This window comes from Macaca mulatta, chromosome 2 (assembly GCF_049350105.2).
Source record: "Macaca mulatta isolate MMU2019108-1 chromosome 2, T2T-MMU8v2.0, whole genome shotgun sequence".
Classification (NCBI taxonomy): Eukaryota; Metazoa; Chordata; class Mammalia; order Primates; family Cercopithecidae; genus Macaca; species Macaca mulatta.
Window position 1 is genome coordinate 162187247 of NC_133407.1, and position 23016 is coordinate 162210262.

Sequence of the window (23016 nt, forward strand, 5' to 3'; positions counted from 1 at the left end):
TGTGCCCTCTCTGGGCAGAGAAAACAAGAGGAGCATCCAGGCCCAATGGCTTTGCATTTCAGAGGATACAAATGTGAAAGGGAAGGTTGTAGGGTTAAAAAATATGCACTACGTAGGTCAGGTGCTGTGGCTTATGTCTACAATCCCAGCACATTGGGAGGCCGAGGTGGGAGATTGCTTGAGCTCAGGAGATTGAGACCAGCCTGGGCAACATAGCAAGACCTTGTCTCTACTAAAAAAAAAAAAAAAAAAAGCCAAGTGTGGCCAAGTGTGACACATGTCTGTAGTCTTACCTACTTGGAGGGCTGCTACGGGAGGACTGCTTGAGCCTGGGAGATTGAGGCTGCAGTGAGCTGTGATTCATGCGACTGCACTCCAGCCTGGGCACCAGAGTGAGACTTCGTCTCAACAACAACAACAAAATATATATATACACACATATATATATGTGTGTGTGTGTGTGTATGCACTACAATATGGTTTCTGATACTTAAAATGAAATATCTACTAGATCAAAGCACTCAGATTATAGAAACTCTTCACTGTGAAAAGGTTGACAAAAATCTATGCCTGAGACAGAGTATGGCTATCCAGGTGCCATTTCCCTTTTAATTTCTATGCCTTGTGTTCACTTTTTTTTTTTTTTTTAAGAATCAGAATCTCGCTCCTGTTACCCAGGCCGGAGTGCAGTGGCACGATCTTGGCTTACTGCAACCTCCACCTCCTGGGTTGAAGCGACTCTCCTTCCTCAGCCTACTGAGTAGCTGGGATTACAGGTGTGCGCTACCACACCCAGCTAATTTTTGTATTTTTAGTAGAGACGGGGGTTTTGCCATGTTGACCAGGCTGGTCTCGAACTCCTGGCCTCAGGTGATCCACCCACCTCGGCCTCCCAAAGTGCTAGGATTACAGGCATTAGCCACCGCGCCTGGCCCCTGTGTTCACATTTAAATTCTTGCTTCTTGTCTGAAAAAGCAGTATGTTCTATCCTCTTAAAAATGAACAGAAGTTAAATATATGGTCTACACATTTTCTCCAAAATATGAGTGTTAAAGTTCCCCTGTAGGAGATAGCAGTCAAACTAATATAGGTTAGACTTAAGTAGTCCGAAGATCTACATGGAATGTGCTGGATGTAGTAGTTTAAATGAAACATAGGGGCCGGGCGCGGTGGCTCAAGCCTGTAATCCCAGCACTTTGGGAGGCCGAGACGGGCGGATCACGAGGTCAGGAGATCGAGACCATCCTGGCTAACACGGTGAAACGCCGTCTCTACTAAAACATACAAAAAACTAGCCGGGTGAGGTGGCGGGCGCCTGTAGTCCCAGCTACGTGGGAGGCTGAGGCAGGAGAATGGTGTGAACCTGGGAGGCGGAGCTTGCAGTGAGCTGAGATCCGGCCACTGCACTCTAGCCTGGGTGACAAAGCGAGACTCTGTCTCAAAAAAAAAAAAAAAAGAAAGAAAGAAACATAGGCTGGTGGAAGGACCAGGTGTGTGAGCCTTAGGCATAGCTTGTTTTTTTAAAGAAATAGGGAAGCATTTAGCACCTGGCAAGGGGGCAGCAACTCGATTTGATATAGATTGTGGTGCTGTGTGGACCACGCAGAAAGGAGTAAATTGGGCCCAGTTTAGTGGCTCGTGCCTGTAATCCCAGCACTGTGGGAGACCAAGGTGGAAGGATTGCCAGTTAGGTGGGAAGGCCTTGATGAAAGATCTGGAAAAGGAGTGGGCAAATTCTACCCACTTCTTTCCATCTCCACCACTGCCCAATGCCAGGCATCATCCTTGCAATGGGTTTATGATCAGTCTTACTCCTTCCATTTTCACCATGTCTCAATTCACACACCAGGTCCTTCCACCAACTCATATTCCATTTAAACTACATCTAGCACATCTAGTAAAATCTAGTTCTGTGTGAATCTTTGGAATATTTAAATCTAAATCATATTATGTTCACTGCTAAGACAGGGGAATTTTAAAGCTTCTATTTTGGGGAGAATGGATTGGCCATATTTAAAAGCAGGAAGTGTAATTTTTAACAATTTACAAAACTAGGTTATTACTCCCCCACTTAAAATTTCCAGTGGATTCCCTTCACAAGGAAATAAACTCTGAAATCCTTCTCTTGGCCCATGAGGCCATGCATGAGCTCTCCCCTGCTTGCTCTTTTACCTGACCTCGCGCCCTTATGCACTTTGCTCTGGTCTTGTCACTTATTCCAGCACAGGGCCTGTGTACCTGCTCTTTCTACCAGGAGAATTCTCCTCTCGTTCTGTATTTGCACTGTGGACTCCTTCTTGCCACTTAGTTTTCTGCTTACATGTTACCTCCACAGAGAATCCTTACCTGACACCCCCAATATAAAGTAAATCAATGAGCACTCCTATGAATAAGCTGAGTGATTTTTGACAAGTTAATCTCCCTAAAGCTAATTTATTAATTCAAAAATAGGGCTTATAGGCAGGGCACGGTGGCTCACACCTGTAATCCCAGCACTTTGGGAGGCTGAGGTAGGTGGATCACTTGAGGTCAGGAGTTCGACACCAGCCTAGCCAACATGGAGAAACCCCATCTCTACTAAAACTACAAAAAAGTAGCTGGGTGTGGTGTCAGGCACCTGTAATCCCAGCTGCTCAGAAGGCTGAGGCACAAGCATCACTTCAACCTGGGAGGCAGAGGTTGCAGTGAGCCAAGATCATGCCACTGCACTCCAGCCTGGGCAACAGAGTAAAATTCTGTCTTTAAAAAAAAAAAAAAAAAATAGGGCCTATAATAACTCATAGGGTTGCACGAGCATCAAATGAGATGAAATAAGGAGTGTGTAATAGATGAGTCACTCTATGAGGAAGGTCATTCTCACAGTCAACTCCCTCCTCCAGGCCTTCATGTGTTCTCACTGTCCTCCTGTAGCCCGTGTCTAGCCTTTCCATTTTCAGTCCCCCTCACTCCAATGTATCTTATATTCCACTGTCAGTTTGATGATATTAAAATTCTATTTTTAAAAAATTATTTCCCCACTCTTTTAAGAATGTAAACCTCCAAACTTCCCCCCACTTTCGGCCCCCTTTAATCACCATGAGCCATTCCTTAAGCACTTAGGAATTGGAATAGTGCAGCTTTAGGACTGGAACTTTGTAGATGCCGTACAGACAACTTGAAGGCATCTTTGTTTCCTAGGCCAAAATTTGTAATTTTTATTGCTCATCTGAGTTATTCTGCTCATTAAGAAAAAAGGAAATCGAGGTCCTTGAGACTTGCCTTCTCTCTTGTGATTGACTGTGGCAGTTGGCAGAACCTGGCAAAGTTGCTGTGATGGTGAGAATGGTGAGAGAGGTTCCAATGATGGGCACAAGTGTTGTCGCCAGCGAGGTGTGTGCAGGCAGTGGAAGGAGGTCTGACCGGAATATCAACAGAGGGTGATAATACCTTTTTAGGACCCACCAATTGGGCTTCTAGGGACTGAAGGGTGAGTAGAGCCAACACTGCCCCCAGCACTCAGTCAAAGAACATTGAATAGGAGTGAATTGAATTAAACTGAACCATTAAAAAGGCAGCATTTTAAAAGCTGTGAGAGTAATTTGGAACAAATTTAGGAAGAAAGTAGAGTGATGTCAGATGTATGCTAATTGGGGCTGCTTTTTTTTTTTTTAAGGTGAAAAGGAAATCATTTCAACTTAGGTTAATGTAGGCCTCATTGAAGAAAAGACCTCAGTGGGCTGGATTTATAATAGATACTCTGAGCACTGCCAGATTGTTTGCAGGGGATTAAAGTACTTTTTCTTTTTAACACTTGGCAGTCATAGAATCCGAACTCTGGATCAGGCAGATAATAAGAAATCTGCTATTCCATAGCTTCTCAAACTTCAACATGCAAAGGAATCACCCAGGCAACCTTTTTAAAATGCAGATTCTGATCCAATGGGACCCGGGTGAGGCCTGAGACTCTTCCCTTGCAACAAACTCCAGATGAAGCTGATGTTCTAAGGACCTCATTTTGAAAGGAAAAGGTCTGTTTTAACCTCCTTGTTTCCTAGAAGAGAAACTGAGGGTCTGAGAAGTGAAATGTCTTGTCTATGCTCCCAGATTGTCTGGTTCTAGTCAAGTGCCTTTTTTCTATTGTGCTTTGAAGTTTTATTGAGAGTCTGTAGATATCACAGCACCACACAAAGCTACCTGAGTGGTGACAGCCAAGGCATGTTGGCAGTCCTACCAAGGGCAGAGTAGGACGAAGCCTGGAAGAAGGAGGAGGTGGTGACCAAGTGTTGCTGGCCAACAAAGTCATGCTAACACATATAGCAGGTGTATTTAAATCACTGACTCAAGCAAAAGAGAATGGGATTAGCAGATAATAGTTTTAACATTCTTTTCTATAATTTTAAAGTTAGTAGGCAAACAGGGTTGATGTCAGGGAGATATTTTTAGGCAAGGGGCCCTCTCAGCACCCCTCACATGATGTCAGTGACTAAACCATTCTGCCTCCTCATGTGGCTGGCCCTGGCAATAATGATTTATTTCTGAGCTTTAACTTCAGGGAAAGTGATGAGGTTAAAATTTAAAGGCCAAAGATATTTTTAACTCTTAACCTATTAACCAGCCAATTAATTACTTTAATTATGCATTGTTGACCTGTTTCTCTGCTATGGAAATATTTAATTGTCGGGAAAGAAAATTTGTGAAGTTAATTATTAAAGTAATCTCTTTGCCTTCTTGAGATTTTATCACAATCAATTTGCTGAGGATAATTCCCACATTAGGTTCCATAATCCTTGGCTTCGACGCTGCAATTCCAGTACCTTCACTTTATCCTAAAACATAGCCACCCTTTTCCAGATCCATTCCACTTCGCAATCTGATTTCTCCAGCTATACTAGAAATCTCTCTACCTTTATACTTATTAGTTATTGAATTAGCTAGTTAATTCTCATATCTGGTGTTTATGTATCAGTACTATTCTATTAAATTACCATTGTATTGGCCAAGAAAGTGCTAAAGTAACTGGATTGTCTAGAGGTATCTGGGACTCAACCTGTCTGCTTGATTACTTGTAAGCCAACACACCCTAGTTTCACCAGGACCGCGCCCCAGCATACAGCTTGGAGACCTTGCTGCTGTGGAAGCCCTGGAAAAATTAAATGAAGTTAGGTGATTATACACAGTGAATTTGCTTGTGCCCAGGAAACAGACATAATTATAACCCAGACACCTATAACAGAGACTTGGGGTACATATGGAGGTTACAGAGACAGACAGGAAGGAACCAGGAGTTAAGGTATCTGAATAGTTACTTTTGGTCTCCTTTTACTTGGCATTGGTGGCTTTAGCCTGTACACATCAAAGGTCAGAGTGTACAGAATCCCTTTTCCTGCATAGGCCACTTCCCAGGACGTCCTTAGCTGAACTTTGAACCAGTGAAAAACAAGAAAATAAACACTGTTCCCTTACCTTGCCAATTTTTAGTGCATGCAACACTATACAGTTATTCTAGAAGCGAGAAACTGTCTATACGTATAACTTTTGATACCTCATTATCATTAGTTATTTTACTTTTATCCCTCTGAATATGCAAAATTGTTCAAGCTTATAACAATCTTTGGTTTTGGTGCATAAGCCTGTATAAGTTTCTCAACTTGAAAAATATCTCACTTATATTTCATGGATGCACTTTGGACTCAAGAGAGCTGGGGAGAAGAGGGCCACACTTAGAGAATATTGTTGGAGAATAAAAGGTTTTAAACTCTGCAGAGTTTCAATAGTACATACAGAAAATACAGTTGTGCTTGTTAACCGGTAGTATGACACAGCAGATGAAATTTTAAGCTACGTGAGAATGACTTGCAATTAAACACAGCAAGTATTGACTGGAGAAAAGATCACAACATTTAGACTTCAGAAAAGAGAAATTCTGACCAAGCGCAGCTCCTCTTGCTTGTATTCTCAGCACTATGGGAGGCCAAAGGGGGTGGATCACTTGAGGCCAAGAGTTCGAGACCAGCCTGGCCAACAGGCAAAAACCTGTAGAAATAAGTGAAACCCCGTCTCTACAAAAAATACAAAAATTAGCCAAGCGTGGTGGCACAGGCCTGTAGTCCCAGCTACTCAGGAGGCTGAAGCAGAGGATCTCTTTAACCTAGAAGGTGGAGGTTGCAGTGAGCTGAGACTGCGCCACTGTGCTCCAGCCTGGGCGGCAGAGGGAGACTCTGTCTCAAAAAAAATAATTACAATGAATTAAATAAACAAATAATAGAAATTCTGGGCCAGGCACAGTGGCTCACACCTGTAATCCCAGCAATTTTGGAGACTGAGGGGGGCAGATCACTTGAGGCCGGGAGTTCAAGACCAGCCTGACCGTCAAGGTGAAACCCCGTCTCTACTAAAAAAATACAAAAATTGGCCAGATGTGGTGTGTGCCTGTAGTCTCAGCTACTCGGAAGGTTGAGGCAGGAGAATCACTTGAACCTGGGAGGTAGCGGCTGCAGTGAGCCAAGATGGTGCCACTGCACTCCAGCCTGGGCAACAGAGCAAGACTGTCTCAAAAAAGAAAGAAAAGGAAATAGAAATCCTGGGTTCTAGGCCTTCCACTTGTTTCCTCACCACCTCCTCCACTCCCCCAGATCCCCCCACCCATCACCATGTTGTAACTTTACAGATATCATAACTACTCTGGTTGATTATAGAAGAAAGAACCTAAGCTGTCAGAAAGCAAGTACTCTACCTGCTCTTGAATTGGAAACAGAAATTTACACACGGCTGGATCTCATTCTCAGTGCCTGCCTTTCCCCCACATCTTTACATAACTAATTTGCTTAACAATCCTCTTCCACAGGACACAAAAGTGATATGCGGCTCAGCTTCATCTGCATATTCACCTCTGAATATCCTCCTCATGGTGCACCTGCTCCTGTTTGAATGCTTACCTTAATGGAACGGGCTAAGTCAGCATCTGCTTGCACCTGAACCCTTGATTGCAACTAAGCGGATTGCTGGGAGGTGGCTGGGTTGCGTCAGCTGCAGTAGAGGACACAGTTCTGTTGGGAAGGCAGGGAAAGGAGCGAAAACTTCAACAGAAGTAGTCCAAGTGTTGCGAGTTAAAAATAAAACGATATCACAAGGGGCAATGTGACCAGGCTCAGCTTACGACTTTTTCCTTCCCCTGTATTTATCAACACTCAGTCTCTCCTGGAGTGGCATTTAGCAGGGGAAACTGAATGGGAAGTGAAGTTTTATATCAATAGGTTTTCCTTCCCTAGAGGAAGACAGAAAATCCTTTTAAGAAGGATCATTTTCAAGAGCAGCCTCTCAGATTCCTACATGTGCAATCGGCCAGCCCAGCTGTGCTGGAGGAGGCTGGCAGAGCATTCAGGACTGGCTGCTGCTCTAATTATAACCATGCTGCTCACCTAAACCCATCACTGGCTGAAGCAGCAACTTGTGTAAGTGACATGCTGTCCTGCTTCAGTTTCTCCTATCTCTTGTCATGACAAGTAAGTGTGTGTCCTCCCTTGGTCCTCGTCTTTCCTAGGTGGCTGGAAAAGGGAGAGTTTGTAATTCAGAAACCAGGTGTAGAGTAAATCCAGTGGGAGAGAATTAGAGGTTGTAGGAGGCTTTAGCTGTCATTTAGTCCAACTCTCTCTTTTTACAGATGAGGAGACAGAGATTCAGAAAAGGGAAATTGCTCATCCAAGATCACACATCTTGTAAGTGGAAGAGCCAGAGGAAAGCCCCAGAGAGCTTGTTTAACTCTCAGTCTAGTGTTCTTTATCTTATCATCTTCAGATAAACTCATTCAGGATCTTGTGAAGAAAAAAGCAAATAGAATCCTGGCTTTGGTGTTTTTTTTTCTTTTTTCTTTTTTTTGAGATGGAGTCTCGCTCTGTCACTCAGGCTAGAGTGCAGTGGCAGGATCTCGGCTGACTGCAACCTCCACCTCCCGGGTTCAAGTGATTCTCCTGCCTCAGCCTCCTGAATATCTGGGATTACAGGCACACGCCACCATGCCTGGCTAATTTTTGTATTTTTAGTAGAGACCAGGTTTCACCATGTTGGTCAGGCCAGTCTTGAACTCCTGACCTCATGATCCTCCCGCCTCAGCCTCCCAAAGTTCTGGGATTAGGTATGTGATTTTGGCCAATTTACTTAACCATTTTCTATTTCAGTTTTCTCCATTGTGGAATGGCGATGATACTTGGTTTGACCACATGTAACTGTCAGTACACATAAGGCACATGAATGATATATACCACATAGCAAGTGCTCAACAATGCCAGCTGTTATTTGAATGTATTTGAATGTATTTTGACTAAGAGCAGATGTGCTAAATTTGGCTGTGATTAACAGCCATCGAATTAACCTTTCCCCTGGATTCTTCCATACATATATGTCCATGGAGGTAAACTTATTTGGAATGAGCAAATAGCAGTTTAAAAATTGTAAAAAATTTCTACACTGATCTTGAATCTTGAAACTTTGCTGAACTGGTTTATTAGTTCTAATAGTTTTGTTGTGGATTCCAAAGGATTTTCAAGATCATGCCATCTGTTAACAGAAATATTTTAACTTCTTTCTTTGCAATTTGGATGCCTGTTACTTCCTTTACTTGCTGTTTTACCCTGCCTAGAACTTCCAGCACTGTGTTTAACAAGAGTGGTGAGAGTGGCCACACTTCACTTGTTCCTGATCTTAGGGGACAAGCATTCAGTCTCGCACCAATAAGTACGATGTTGCCTGTGGATCTTTGTAGATGACCTTTATCAAGTTGAAGGTGAGGAGTTTGATTGTTCTAGTTTGTTGAGTGAATCAAGAAAGAGTGTGGATCTTCATCAAATGTTTTTTCTGTGCCCAGCAAGATGATCATGTGGTTTTTGTCCTTCGTTCTATTAATATTGTGTATTACATTGATGAATTTTTTAATGTTGAATCAATCTTCCATTCCTGAATAAACCCTACTTGGTCATGGTATCTATCCTTTTTACATATTGCTAAATTTAGTTTGTTAGTATTTTACTGAGAATTTGTTTTTTCAAGTCAGATGCATAATGTGCCAACATTGAAACAAGGCTCGAGGGTGGCACTCTCACACATTCGCGTGAATGCCCAGTCATCACACTGATGAACTACAAAAGGACCTTAGTGAGGAATTCTGCATCTATATTCAGAAGAGATATTACAAGTTGAGTATCCCCAATCTGAAAATCTGAGTTCCAAAACGCTTTAAAATCCAAAACTGAGCACTGATGTGACACCACAAGAGGAAAATTCCACACTTGGCCTCATGCGATGGGTCATAGTCAAAACGCAGTCAAAACTTTGTTTCATGCACACAGTTACTTAAAATATTGTACAATTACCTTCAGGCTATGTATATAAGGTATATATGAAACGTAAATGAGTTGTGTGTAGGCTGGTGTCCCATCCCCAAGATATCTCATTATGTATGTGCAAATATTCCAAATGCAAAAAACTCCAAATCCGAAACACTTCTGGTTCCAAGCATTTCCGATAGGGGATACTCACTATAGTCCGTACTTCCCTTATGGCGTCTTTGTTCAGCTTTGGTATCTGGACAATATTGATCTCACAAAATGAGTTCCCTCCTCTTTTGTTTTTTGGAAAAGTTTGTGAAGGATTGGTGTCAATTCTTCTTTAAACATTTTGGTAGAATTTAGCAGTGAAGCCATCTGGAACTCGGCTTTTCTTTGTGGGAAGTTTTCAATTGTTAACTCAATCTCCGTGCTTGTTATAACTCTGTCTTAGTCCGCTTTGTGTTGTTATAACAGAATACCTGAGACTGGGTAATTGATGAAGAAGACAGATTTATTTCGTACAGTGCTGAAGGTGGGAAGTCTTCCAGTCTCAGATGGAAGACGGAGGGGCCACATCTGGCCAGACCCTTCATGTTTCATCCTCCTATGGCAGAAGGAAGGGAGAGGAGGAGGGAAGAGAGACAGAGAGAAAGAGAGAGAGACAGAAAAGAGAGAGAGGTGGGGGTGGGGACAAAGATTTTGGGGAAGAGCACTGAACCCATCCTTTTTATCGGGAACCCACTTCTGAGATAACTAACCCACTCCCACAATAATGGCATTAATCCATTCATGGGGGCTCTGCCTAGTCACCCTTAAAGGTTCCACCTCTCAACGCTGCTGCTTTGGGGATTAAGTTTCTAACACATGAGCTGTGGGGGACACATTCATACCATAGCAAGCTCTATTCTCAACATCTATTTCTTCTGGAGTCAGATTTGGTATTCTGTGTCTTCCTAGGAATTTGTCCATTTCATTTATCTAATTTGTTGGCATTCAATTGTTCATAGTATTTCTTTCTAATAATTTTTATTTCTATAAGTTTGGTGATAAAATCTTGCCTTTTTGTTTCTGATTCTAATAATTTGAGTCTTTTGAGGGGGTGGTCAATCTAGCTAAACGTTTGCCATTTTGTTGATCTTTTCAAAGAACCAGCTTTTGATTTCATAAATTTTTTCTGTATTGCTTTTCTATTCTCCATTTTATTTATTTCTGCTCTAGACTTTCCTTCTTTCTGCTTTCTTTGGACTGTTATTATCAATTATTGAGAGTGTTGTATGAATATACCACACTTTATGTATTGGTGAAGTTTTCTTAAGAATTTTAATTTTTGTTAAAATTTGTCTCATATATTTTGGGTAATGTTTTTAAGTATATACAAGTTCAGAGTTATTATGTATTTCAGGTTAATTGTTCCTTTTGTTGTTGTCTAATATACTTTATTTCTAAAAAAAACTCTTTTGGCCAGGTGAGGTGGCTCACACCTGTAATCTCAGCCCTTTGGGAGGCTGAGGCAGGAAGATAACTTGAGCTCAGGTGTTTGAGGCCAGCCTGGGCAACATGGCAAAACCCCATCTCTACTAAAAATACAAAAATTAGTCAGGTGTGGTGGCGTACACCTGTAGTCCCAGCTACTTGGGAGGCTAAGGCAGGAGAATTGTTTGAACCCGGGAGTTGGAGGTTGCAGTCAGCTGAGATTGCACAGTCTGGGTGACAGAACAAGACTCCATCTCAATAAAAAAGTTTTGCCTTAAAGTTTAATTTGACAGATAGTAATAAAACTATGCCACTTCCTTCCTGTGTAAAACTATTGATGAGACCTTTTTTGTAAAAAAAAAAGATGTAAGCATTTGAAGCTATAAATTTCCTTCTAAGCATTGATTTAGCTTTATCCCATGTTTTGGTTTGTTGTGCTTTTGTTTTTTTCAGTTACAAGTGTTTTCCAATTTTACTTATAATTTCTTCTATTTATTTATCTATTGACAGTATCACTGTGTTGCTCAAGCTGGAGTGCAGTGGCACAGTCACGGCTCACTGCAGCCTCGACCTCTGTGGCTCAAGGGGTCCTCTTACCTCAGCCTCCCGAGTAGCTGGGACCATGGGCTCTGGCCACCATGCCCAGCTAATTTTGTATTTTTTGTAGAGACAGGGTTTTGCCATGTTGCTCAGACTGTGATTTCCTCTTTAACCATTGGTTATTTAGGAATGTGTTGTTTAATATCCACATATTTGTGAATTTCCCAAATTTTCTTCCATTATTGATTTCTAAATTCATTCCATCATGTTTGGAGAACACACTGCATAATTTCAATCCTTGTGATTCTCCTGCCTCAGTCTCCCAAGTAGCTGGGACTACAGATGTGTGCCACCACACCCAGCTAATTTTTTTTTTTTTTTTGTATTTATAGTAGAGGCAGGATATCACCATGTTGGCCAGGTTGGTTTCGATCTCTTGATCTCGTGATCTGCCCACCTTGGCCTCCAAAAGTGCTAGCATTACAGGCATAAGCCACCATGCCTGGTGTATTCAAAACGTTTTCTGTGTTCTTTTTTAAGTTCTGAAGTTTTCTCCACAGAGGTATTTTCTTCATGAATTCCTAGGTACTTGTACATTTTTCATTGAGCGGTACTTATCTTATGTTTATTTATTTATTTATTTATTTTTTTGAGATAGAGTCTTGCTCTGTTGTCCAGGCTGGAGTGCAGTTGTGCAATCTCAGCTAACTGCAACCTCCACCTCCCAGGTTCAAGCAATTATCCTTCCTCAGCCTCCCGAGTAGCTGGGATTATAGGCATGTGCCACCACATCCAGCTTTTTTTTTTTTTTAGTTTTTTTTTATTTTTAGTAGAGATGGGGTTTCAATATGTTGGTCAGGCTGGTCTCGATCTCCTGACCATGTGATCCGCCCGCCTTGGCCTCCCAAAGTGCTGGGATTAGAGGTGTGAACCACCACGGCTGGCCCTTATGTTTCTTTATTACTAGTGTTCAGAAATGATACTAATTTCGTAGATTAATCATGTGGCTGGAAAATGTGCTAAAATGTCATTCTAAAAGTTTTGGTTTTTTTTTTTTGAGACTGAGTCTCACTCTGTTGCCCAGGATGGAGTGCAATGGTGCGATCTTGGCTCGATGCAACCTCTGCCTCCCGGGTTCAAGCGATTCTCTTGCCTCAGCCTCCCGAGTAGCTGGGATTATAGGCTCCTGAACCACGCCCAGCTATTTTTTTGTTGTTTTTAGTAGAGACAGGGTTTCACCATGTTGGCCAGGATGGTCTCGAACTCCTGACCTCATGATCCACCTGCCTTGGCCTCCCAAAGTGCTAGGATTACAGGCGTGAGTGACCACGCCCGGCTTTTTTTTTTGAGACGAAGTCTTACTTTTGTCCCCCAGGCTGTAGTGTGATGTCGTGATCTCGGCTCACTGCAACCTCTGCCTCCCAGGTTCAAGTGATTCTCCTGCCTCAGCCTCCCCAGTAGCTGGGATTATAGGCGCCCACCACCGCGCCCAGCTAATTTTTGTATTTTTAGTAGAGATGGGGTTTCACCATGTTGGCCAGGCTGGTCTCGAAATCCTGACCTCAGGTGATCCACCTGCATCGGCCTCCCAAAGTACTGGGATTACAGACATGAGCCACCAAGCCCGGACCATTCTAAAAGTTTGACTATTTTTATTTTGTTAGATTTGCAAGTTTATCATCTCACCTTCAAAACTCTGTTTTTATTTCTTCCTGTGCCAGTTTTTACACCTTTTATTATGTCTGGACCATTGTACTATATATATATATATTTTTTTTTTCATTGTACTATATATTAAAACTAGTGGTAATAGTAATTTCCCCTCAAATTAGGACTGAAAGTCCCCTTAAAAAAAAACACCCAAACTCAGCCTGGGCAACATGGCAAGACCCCGTCTCTGCTAAAAATACAAAAATTAGTCAGGCATGGTGATGTGTGTCTGTAGTCTCAGCTACTCAGAAGGCTGAGGTGGGAGGATTGTTTGAGTCCAGGAGGCAGAGGCTGCAGTGAGCCAAGATGGTGCCACTGCACTCCAGCCTCGGTGACAGATTGCTGTCTCAAAAAACAACAACAGCAGCAACAAAAACCCTAAAAATTGGAAACAAAATGTAAGTTTATGACTTCTTCTCATTAAAAGTGGATGATAGTGTGCTCACTTCCGCAACACATATACTAAAATCGGAACGATACAGACAGAAAGTGGATGATGTTTTCTTTGGTTTCCTTGAAAAAAAAAAAAAAAGTGTTTTTAAACTGGATAACCCAACTGGGTGCAATGGTGCACTCCTGTATTCCTAGCACTTTGGGAGGCTGAGGCAGGTGGACGGCGTTAAGTCCAGGAAGTCGAGACCAGCCTGGGCAACGTGGCAAAACCTTGTCTCTACAAAAAATGCAAAAATTGGCCAGGCTCAGTGGCTCAAAGTGTTGTAATCCCAGCACTTTGAGAGGTCAAGGCAGGCAGATCACTGGAGGTCAGGAGTTCGAGACCAGCCTGGGCAACATGGTGAAACCCCATCTCTAGTAAAAATATGAAATTTAGCCAGGCATGGTGGCACATGCCTGTAATCCCAGCTACTTAGGAGGCTGAGGCAGGAGAATCACTTGAATCCTGGGAGGTGGAGGTTGCAGTGAGCTGATATCCCGCCACTGTACTCCACCCTGTGTGACAGTGTGAAACTCTGTCTCAAAAACAAAAATTAGCCAGGTGTGGCGGTGGGCACCTGTAGTCCTAGCTACTCAGGAGGCTGAGGTGGGAGAATCACCTGAGTCCAGGAGGTCAAGGCTTTAATGAGCTGTGATTGTACCACTATATTCCAGCCTGGGTGACAGAGTGAGACCTACTTTCATAAAAATGAAGTGGAAAACCCCCAAAACCACTGTCCTACTTTTAGAAACTCCAGGATAGTTTTGGGAAGGGAATTTTGGCGTCTCATTGGCCGTGTAAGGGACTAGGCAGGCTTCTCAGGGAGAATTGTGGGGCTGATTACGTAGTGCCCAGCTCTACTTGGAAAACTCTTTTTGCAACATTCCCATGGAAATCAGAGGCACAGACCCAGATGTTTGGGTTAAAATGAGACAAAGGAAAAAAAAGTCATGTACAAGAGGCAAGAAGACCTCCTTTCTAAATGGTCCATATTTATTAGTACTCTAGTCCCAAGTCTACCATATTGGAGGTTTTCTGAAATTCCAGGCTATCTGTTGGCTTGACTGTAGGCTTGACAGCCTTGGCTTGTCATACTGGGCCAGGTTTGTGCGGGAGATAGGCCTACAGCTGGACCAGCAAAGGTGCTGAGAGAGGAACCCTGTCCTTCTATCTGGTACTTTGTGGGTGAGAGATACTGATGCAGACAGTGGAAAGAAGAGCTGGATATCTCATTCTCATCAGGAAGATTGTACAGTTCTATGATTTGGAATATGTCATAGGCATCAGAGTACAAAGCAGGTACTGAGGCCACCAGCCTCTCCCACTGAGTATCTTGCATTTGGAAGTCACTTGTGGAACTCTCAGTGAAGGTAGAGTTCCATGCCCTATTGGAAGGGTCTAAGGGCTGAGGTGGAAGGGAGCTGTAGAAATCTGAAATCACAGGAGAAAAAGCATAAGGATTGAGGGACATTCTGAGGGAGGTGGGCACATTCTTCTTGGATGAAGGGATCTGGTTTCGTTGCTTTGCTGATTGCTGCTGCTGCTGCTGCTGCTGCTGCTGCTGCTGCTGCTGCTGCTGCTTCTTCAATTTGAATCGCCGGTTCCTGAACCAAACCTGGGAGTGGGGGAAGAGGGGAGATTGTGGGCTGTTCTTGGAGAAGGCATTTGAAGCTTCTCCTGAGTGAAAACAGCCAGGTTATAATCTTAATGTCCTCTCAAATTCACCATGACACTGGGCTCTGCAAAAGCAGAGATGGGCATGACTGGAGTCAATAGGAGGGATGACGAAGATCAGGTCTGGGGCCCCAGAAAGGAAGAAAGTGGGTGTGTTTCAGGGTTTGTGATGGGGGTTCAGAGACAGGGTCCTGAACTCTAGAGAAGAGAGGCTGGTTCAGGGATCTAGGATCTAGGGAGAGGTGAGTAATTTGAACTGAAGGATTTTTAAGGATTATTTCAGGCCTCTACTGTAAGGAATACTCCAATTAAAATGTATGGCCCGCCGGGCACAGTGGCTCACTCCTGTAATCCCAGCACTTTGGGAAGCCGAGGCGGGCGGATCACGAGGTCAGGAGATAGAGACCATCCTGGTTAACACGGTGAAACCCCATCTCTACTAAAAATACAAAAATTAGCCGGGTGCAGTGGCGGGTGCCTATAGTCCTAGCTACACGGGAGGCTGAGGCAGGAGAATGGCGTGAACCCAGGAGGTGGAGCTTGCAGTGAGTGGAGATAGTGCCACTGCACTCTAGCCTGGGTGACAGAGAGAGACTCCGTCTCAAAAACAAAAACAAGAAAAAAATGTATGGCCAGTCACGGTGGCTCACATCTGTAATACCAGCACTTTGAGAGTCTAAGGCGAGGGGATCACTTGAGCTCAGGAGTTTGAGACCAGCCTGGGCAACACAGTGAGACTCCCATCTCTAAAAAAAAAAAAAAAAGAAAGAAGAAAAAGAAAAATGTCATGGGCTTTAGCAGGCTCAGAGGTTAGAGGGAGTATTATTTGCCTGTTGGTAGCATTATGAATAAACAGATTGCAGGGCTTTGCTTAAAAAGACTCTAAGTGAGGAGTCTGTCTGGATGAGCACCTTTCCCCTATTTGAACTCTATAGTACAAATGTAAAAAATCTGATTTCTGGAGTTTTAATTCTAGCAACACTATTTCCTATCTCTGTGGCCCAGTCACTTTGCCTCTGAACCTCATTTTTTCTCATTTTTCAAACTGCATGAGTGAGGCCAGTCTGTCCCCAGTTTGATACCGTTTCAGTAGGTACTCAATGAAATACAATTGTGGGGCAGGGGTGGAGGGTGGGGAATTTCCAGGCTGGATAGGTGAATGTGGCTTGGATGGGGGTACCAAGCACACCACAGGGGATCAGACCTTTACTGTTGACTCCGGCAGGTTGAGTTTCAAAGCTAGTTTCTCCTGAAGATTTCTATCTGGGAACATGGTCTGGCTAAACAGAGCTTCTAGCGCTTCATACTGTTGGCGGGAGAATGAAGTACGTTCTTGATGCCTTCTCCATGTTGCTTCAGGGCAGAGATAAAGAAGGGGTGGTTACATTTACATTACCAATCTCTCCCCCCACCAAAACAACAAAAACCAAAAAACAAATCACTATGGTGAATCTCCCATGCCTTTCCTCCAACCAGGCTTAAGATCCAGAAAATGCAGATCCCAGGTCTTGATTCTGAATGGCTGAGCCCTGTGTAACAATGCTCTGTTCTCTGCTTTCTGAGATTTTGTCTCTGATAGGACATGAGTTACCTCTTCAATTTTCTGTGTACTCAGTCTGTTCACTCTGGAAACTGGCTCCTCTGAGTTTTAGTTTGCCTGCCTGCACTGAAAAGTTTTCTGTTTTACTTTTATTCTCTGGTACTCAGTCTTTCTACCCTACTTAACCTCAGGACAGTGGATAGTAGCTTCTGTCTTCTCATCTTTCTCACACGTTCGTTATTCTAGAAACTAGGAATATTCTGTGCAAGAGCTAGCCAAATTTTTTTTTTTTATTATGAAATAGAAAAAACTAGGAATAAACCCCATGTCTTTGCACCTGAATATAACCCACTGGTCTAAATGGGTTTCCCCTCTTCATTTATTTGTTCAGGAATCCAGCCCATCTCATCTGGCAAATAGGATTTTTCTTTCTTTCTCTCTCTCTCTCTTTTTTTAGAGACAAAGTCTTGCTCTATTGCCCAGGCTGGAGTGCTGTGGCACGATCACAGTTCATTGCAACTTTGAATTCTTGAGCTCCTGCAATCCTCTGGCCTCCTCCTTCTGAGTAGCTAGGACTACAGGCACTATCACCACTCCTGGCTAATTAAAAAACTTTTTTCGGCTGGGCACGGTGGCTTACATCTGTAATCCCAGCACTTTGGGATTACCACCATGCTTGGATAATTTTTTGAGATGGAGTCTCACTATGTTGCCCAGCCTGGTCTCAAACTCCTGCTTTGGCCTCCCCAAGTGGGATTATAGGTGTGAACCACCATGCCCAGCATAGACCCGGCTTTCGATTCTTTTGGGTATATACCTCTAAGTGAAATTGTTGTATCATATGGTGAGTCTATTTTTAATTTTTGAGGTACCATCATCCTATTTTTCACAGCGGCAGCGCCATTTTACATTCCTGCAAGCATTCTAATTTCTCCCCATCCCCACTGATACTTGTTATTTTCTGTTTCTTGGATAGTTGTCATCCTAATGGGTGTGGTTTTGATCTTCTTTCCCCTAATAATTAATGTTGCTGAACATCTTTCATGGATTTGTCCATTTGTATATCTTCTTTGGAGAAAGATCTATTCAAGTTTTTGCCTTTTTTTTTTTTTTTTTTTTTTTTTTTTTGAGACGGAGTTTTGCTCTTGTTGCCCAGGCTGGAGTTCAATGGCGTGATCTTGGCTCACCGCAAACTCCACCTTCCGGGTTCAAGTGATTCTCCCGCCTCAGCCTCCCGAGTAGCTGGGATTACAGACATGCACCACCACACCTGACTAATTTTGTATTTTTAGTAGAGACGGGGTTTCTCCATGTTGTCAGGCTGATCTTGAACTCCTGACCTCAGGTTTTTGCCCATTTTTAATTGGATTTTTTTTTAAATTGTTGTTGAGTTCTAGTTTTGTATGTATTATAGCTATTAACCCCTTATTAGATAAATGCTTTGCAAATATTTTCTCCCACTCCATAGTTTGCCATTTTACTTTTTTTTTTTTTTTTCTTTTTTGAGACAGAGTCTCTCTCTGTCACCCAAGCTGGAGTACAGTGGCATGATCTCTGCTGCAGTCTCCATCTCCCAAGTTCAAGCGATTCTCCCACCTCAGCCTCCCAACTAGCTGGGACTACAGGCGACTGCCACCATGCCTGGCTACTTTTTGTATTTTTAGTAGAGACGGGGTTTCACCATGTTGGCCAGGCTGGTTTAGAACTCCTGACCTCAGGTGGTCCACACATCTCGGCCTCCCAAAGTGCCAGGATTACAGGCATGAGCCACCATGCCCAGCCCCATTTCACCCTTTCGATTGTGTCCTTTGATCATGCAAGCTTTTATTTTTAATGTAGTCTGATTTATCTATTTATATTTTGTTGCCTGTGCTTTTGGTGTCATATCCAAGAAACCATTGCTAAATCAAATGTCATAAAGCTTTTCCCCTATGTTTTTTCTCAGAACTTTGCAGTTTTAGCTTTTGTGTTTAGGACTTGATCCATTTTAATTTTTGCGTGTGGTAAGATAAGGATCCAGCATCATTCTTTTGCATGTGGATATTCAGTTTTCCCAACACCATTTGTTTCAGAGACTGTCCCGTCCCAATTGAATGGCCTTAGCACCCTTGTTGACTATATGTGCAAGGATGTATTTCTGGACTTTGTTCTCTTCTATTGGTCTATATATCTGTCTTTATGCCAGCATCACACTCTTTGATTACTGTAATTTGTAATAAATGTTGAGATTACATAATATGAGGCCTCTAGCTTTGTTCATATGTTCATCTTTTTCAACATTATTTTGGCTATTTGGGATTCCTTGAGACTTTATATAAATTTTTGGATAGACATTTTTAGTTTCTGCAAAAAGCACCACTGGGATTTTTATAGGGATTGCATTAAATCTGTAAATTGCCTAGGTAGTACTGACATATTAATAATATTAAGCCTGGCCGGGCACTGGTGGCTCACACCTGTAATCCTAGCACTTTGTAAGGCTGAGGCTCGGCCGGGCGCGGTGGCTCACACCTGTAATCCCAGCACTTTGGGAGGCCGAGGCGGGCGGATCACAAGGTCAGGAGATCGAGACCACGGTGAAACCCCGTCTCTACTAAAAATACAAAAAATTAGCCGGGCGCGGTTGTGGGCGCCTGTAGTCCCAGCTACTCGGGAGGCTGAGGCAGGAGAATGGCGTGAACCCGGGAGGCGGAGCTTGCAGTGAGCCGAGATCGCGCCACTGCACTCCAGCCTGGGCGACAGAGCGAGACTCCTTCTCAAAAAAAAAAAAAAAAAAAAAAAAAAAAAAAAAAAAAAAAAGGCTGAGGCTCATAGATCACCCAAGGTCATGAGTTCAAGACCATCCAGCCTGATCAACATGGTGAAACTCCCTCTCTACTAAAAATACAAAAATTAGCCAGGTGTGGTCACGCATGCCTGTAATCCCAGCTATTTGGGAGGCTGAGGCAGGAGAATCACTTGATTCTAAGAAGTGTAGGTTACAGTGATCTGAGATCGCGCCATTCCACTCCAGCCTGGGCAATAAGAGCAAAACTCCATCTTTAAAGAAAAAATAATAATAATAATAATAAGCCGGCCAGGCTTGGTGGCTCATGCCTGTAATCCCAGCACTTTGGGAAGCAGAGGCAGGCGGATCACAAGGTCAGGAGTTAGCTGGGCGCGGTGGCTCACGCCTATAATCCCAGTACTTTGAGAGGCCAAGGCGGGTAGATCACCTGAGGTCGGGAGATTGAGACCATCCTGACTAACATGGTGAAACCCCATCTCTACTAAAAATAGAAAAAACAATGTTTGGAAAACCTCCAGGGTAAAATATCAAATAACAAATACATATTTCAGAACAATTCACTAAGATCCACCTTATGTAAATAAATCTTTTTATACATGTATACACTACTACTCTGAATAATGAGCTTTTTTTTTAATTTTAATTTTTCCACCATATTGGGCCACAATATACCTGCCTTGGAAAAGGAGATTTCTCAATTTCTATCTCTCTATGCTTCAGATGTTTTCTCCTAGAAAAACGTTCTCACTTGCTCTACATATTATATTCTTAGCTTATCTCTCATAATTTGAATCAACCATGGACCAAAGGCCCATTTGATTTGAAATGTATTTCTCCTTTTATAATGGGAAGACTTTTTGAATAGATTTTTAGCAACAATCAATAGCTGCCTTAAAACAAATGCAAAATGCAATTACAGGGCCACATGAGAAGGGGGCAGTAGAGAGAGAAAGAGGAGAAAGAAGGATGATACTCACTGGGACTAGCTGGATCCTGCGGTTGTATCATCTTCATGTTGGGATCTTTCCTGTTGATGAAAGGGTCTGGCTGGCGATTCCCTGGGGCCATTCTGTTCATCATGGTGTCTGAATCTGAGATGGAAGGCCTATGAGATAGGGAATGCTGATGAGGAATTCATTCGCTTGATAGCAATGCTTTCAAGGAGCCTGAGCTTGCTGTATTACATCTGGCAAGTGAGGTTAACCCCCAATTGCTCTACCTCAGCTGGAAAATGATTCATATTTTATAACATAGAGAAATACTCTAGCTGTACTTGTCAAAAATGAAACTTTAGAAATAACAAAAGAAATCGTGTGTCAATATCTTTGTGACTCAAAGTAGAGGGATATTTCTTCGATGAGATTGTTGAAGTGCAATCTATATACGAAAAGATAGAGATCAAATGACCACAGATTTCTCATCAGAAACAAAGACAGTTCTTTTCTTTTAGCACTTCAAAGGTTTTGTTCCACTGTCAACTTAGATTCTTTTTTACACCACTTGCCATCACTCCCAATCAACTCAGATTCCATATCCAGGGAAAATATCTTTCAGGAAAGAAGGTGAAAAGAAGACATTCTCAGAACTATGAGAATCTGTGGCTGGTAGTCCTGTTCTATGGAGTGTTCAAGAAAGTTCTTCCTAAGAGGGAAAATTGGAACTTCAAGAATAAAGGAAAAGCCACACATATGGTAAATATCTGGTTGCATATAATAGGTCTTAAATTTGTAAAAGTTATTTGGAATGTATATGAATATTGAAAGCAAAAATTACCATATTATTTATTGGTTTTGTTTTGTTTACTTTTAATTTTGAACTAATTTCAGATTCACAAGAGCAAAATAATATATATGGTGAAGGTGCTGCACACACTTCAGCTAGCCTCCCTCAGTGGTGACATCTTGCATGTTATTTTACTTTTTCACTCTTATTCTATAACAAATGTGTAGGGGAATAAATTTAGAAGAGCTTCTTAATTCATAAACCAATATTTTGCAAATGACCAGTATGTTACAAAATCATGCGTGGGTAAAAGATCCACTCAAAGTCCAATGTAGGCCAATGGATTTTAATGTGACAGAGTTTGAAAAGTTCATTCATCTGATTTCAAATTTCACATTGCAGGCCAGGCATGGTGGTTCATGCCTGTAATCCCAGCACTTTGGAAAGCCAAGGAGGGTGAATTACTTGAGGTCAGGAGTTTGAGACCAGCCTGACCAACATGGTAAAACCCCGTCTCTACTAAGAATATGAAAATTAGCTGGGCGTGGTGGCACGCACCTGTAGTCCCAGCTACTAGGGAGGCTGAGGCAGAAGAATCGCTTGAACCTGGGAGGCAGAGGCTGCAGCGATCTGAGATCATGCCACTGTACTCCAGGCTGGGTGACAGAGTGAGACTCTGCCTCAAAAAAAGAAAACAAATTTCACATTGCAACTCATCTTTAAGAAACTGCTACTTGTTGAGTTTGTGTTGTAGTTTCAAAGAATATCCACAATTATTTCAAAGGCTATAAGAATACTCCTTTTCCTAGCATCATATCTGTATAAGGTCAGATTTTCTTCTTACACTTCAAAGTAATGTATCAGAAAAGGGACTGCAAAGCAGAAGAGAATTCTGTCATCTTCCATTAAGCCCTAAAGTACTAAAATGTAAAACAATGCCATTGGTCTCACAATTTGTGTGTGTGTGTGGAAAATATAGTTACATGCAATGCATTTATCATTTTATTTTGAAAGGAATGAATAAATATATTTTAATCTTTCAGTTTTCACTTTGAATATGGTAAATATCTAGGTATATCCTATAGAAACAAAAGTTCTTTGGAGTCCTCAACAATTTTTAAGAATATAAAGAGGTTCTGAGACCAAAAAGTTTGAACAGCAATAACAAGGGATGGCCTAAGGCTTGGCATTTAATTGAAAAGAAATTAAACTTAACTAAGCATCTGTTCTTCAGTACAATCCTAAGAGTGAAGAAATGATGCAGTAACATTCAGTAGCAGCATTAGGATACTGTCAGACATTCAAGTGCTTCACATACATGATTCCTGTGATCCTCGGCAAACACACGGGATAATGGACAATTATTATCAACCTCTTAAAGATGAAGAGACATGAGATCTAAAAGTTTGGCCAGGTAGAGGAGAAGCATAGCTGGGAATGAATCAGGTCTTACTGACTCTTGTACACACAGTCTATAAACCCTGGCCCTCTTTCCTGGGATGGGCATTGAGAGTCTGCAGCTTAAACTAGCATATTAAAGAAACAAAGAAGCAAATGATTCAACTGGTCTACAGTGCTTTCCCTCATCAAGGCTATGGAGATCATAAGGCAGAATTGCCACTAGCAGAACCACATTTACTCAGCAAATTTTTATTGCCTACCACCTACAAATGGGCACTTACATAAGTCTGTGGGTTCTGCAATGAATGAAGTACACAAAAATAGTTGCTATGATGGAGTTTACATTCTAATTAAGGATTTCCAAAGGTCTGGCTAACACAGGTGGGGAAAGCTTGGGAGCCCTGCAGAACAGACAACCACACTCAGTAAGTAAGGA

The 23016-nt window shown here is 42.3% G+C and overlaps 2 protein-coding genes and 1 non-coding gene across 11 annotated transcripts in view; all 3 read right to left on the reverse strand.

Moving 5' to 3' along the window:
• FBXO40 (F-box protein 40) overlaps positions 1-7336 on the reverse strand; it is a 37321-nt gene extending 29985 nt beyond the window's left edge. For 4 of the 9 annotated variants that reach the window (XM_015129976.3, XM_077993842.1, XM_077993841.1 and 1 more), the window contains exon 1: positions 6915-7333. The gene's annotated coding sequence lies outside the window, so the exon portion shown is untranslated. Of the gene's footprint in view, positions 1-6914 lie in introns of all 9 variants that reach the window. The other 5 variants (XM_001111331.5, XM_077993840.1, XM_015129973.3 and 2 more) reach the window with 3 other exon arrangements.
• Positions 7337-9019: 1683 nt separating this feature from the next.
• Positions 9020-9122, reverse strand: LOC114676624 (small nucleolar RNA U13). Its single transcript, XR_003727673.1, has one exon. It is a non-coding gene; the product is annotated as a small nucleolar RNA U13 (small nucleolar RNA).
• A 5381-nt stretch (positions 9123-14503) lies between these two features.
• On the reverse strand, positions 14504-20537 carry ARGFX (arginine-fifty homeobox). Its single transcript, XM_077993846.1, has 4 exons — positions 20431-20537; positions 19303-19418; positions 16334-16482; positions 14504-15070 (listed from the first exon to the last, which is right to left on the reverse strand). The coding sequence occupies exons 1-4, from the start codon at positions 20535-20537 to the stop codon at positions 14504-14506; spliced, it is 939 nt and encodes a 312-aa protein (XP_077849972.1).
• Between the last annotated feature and the right edge of the window lie 2479 nt (positions 20538-23016).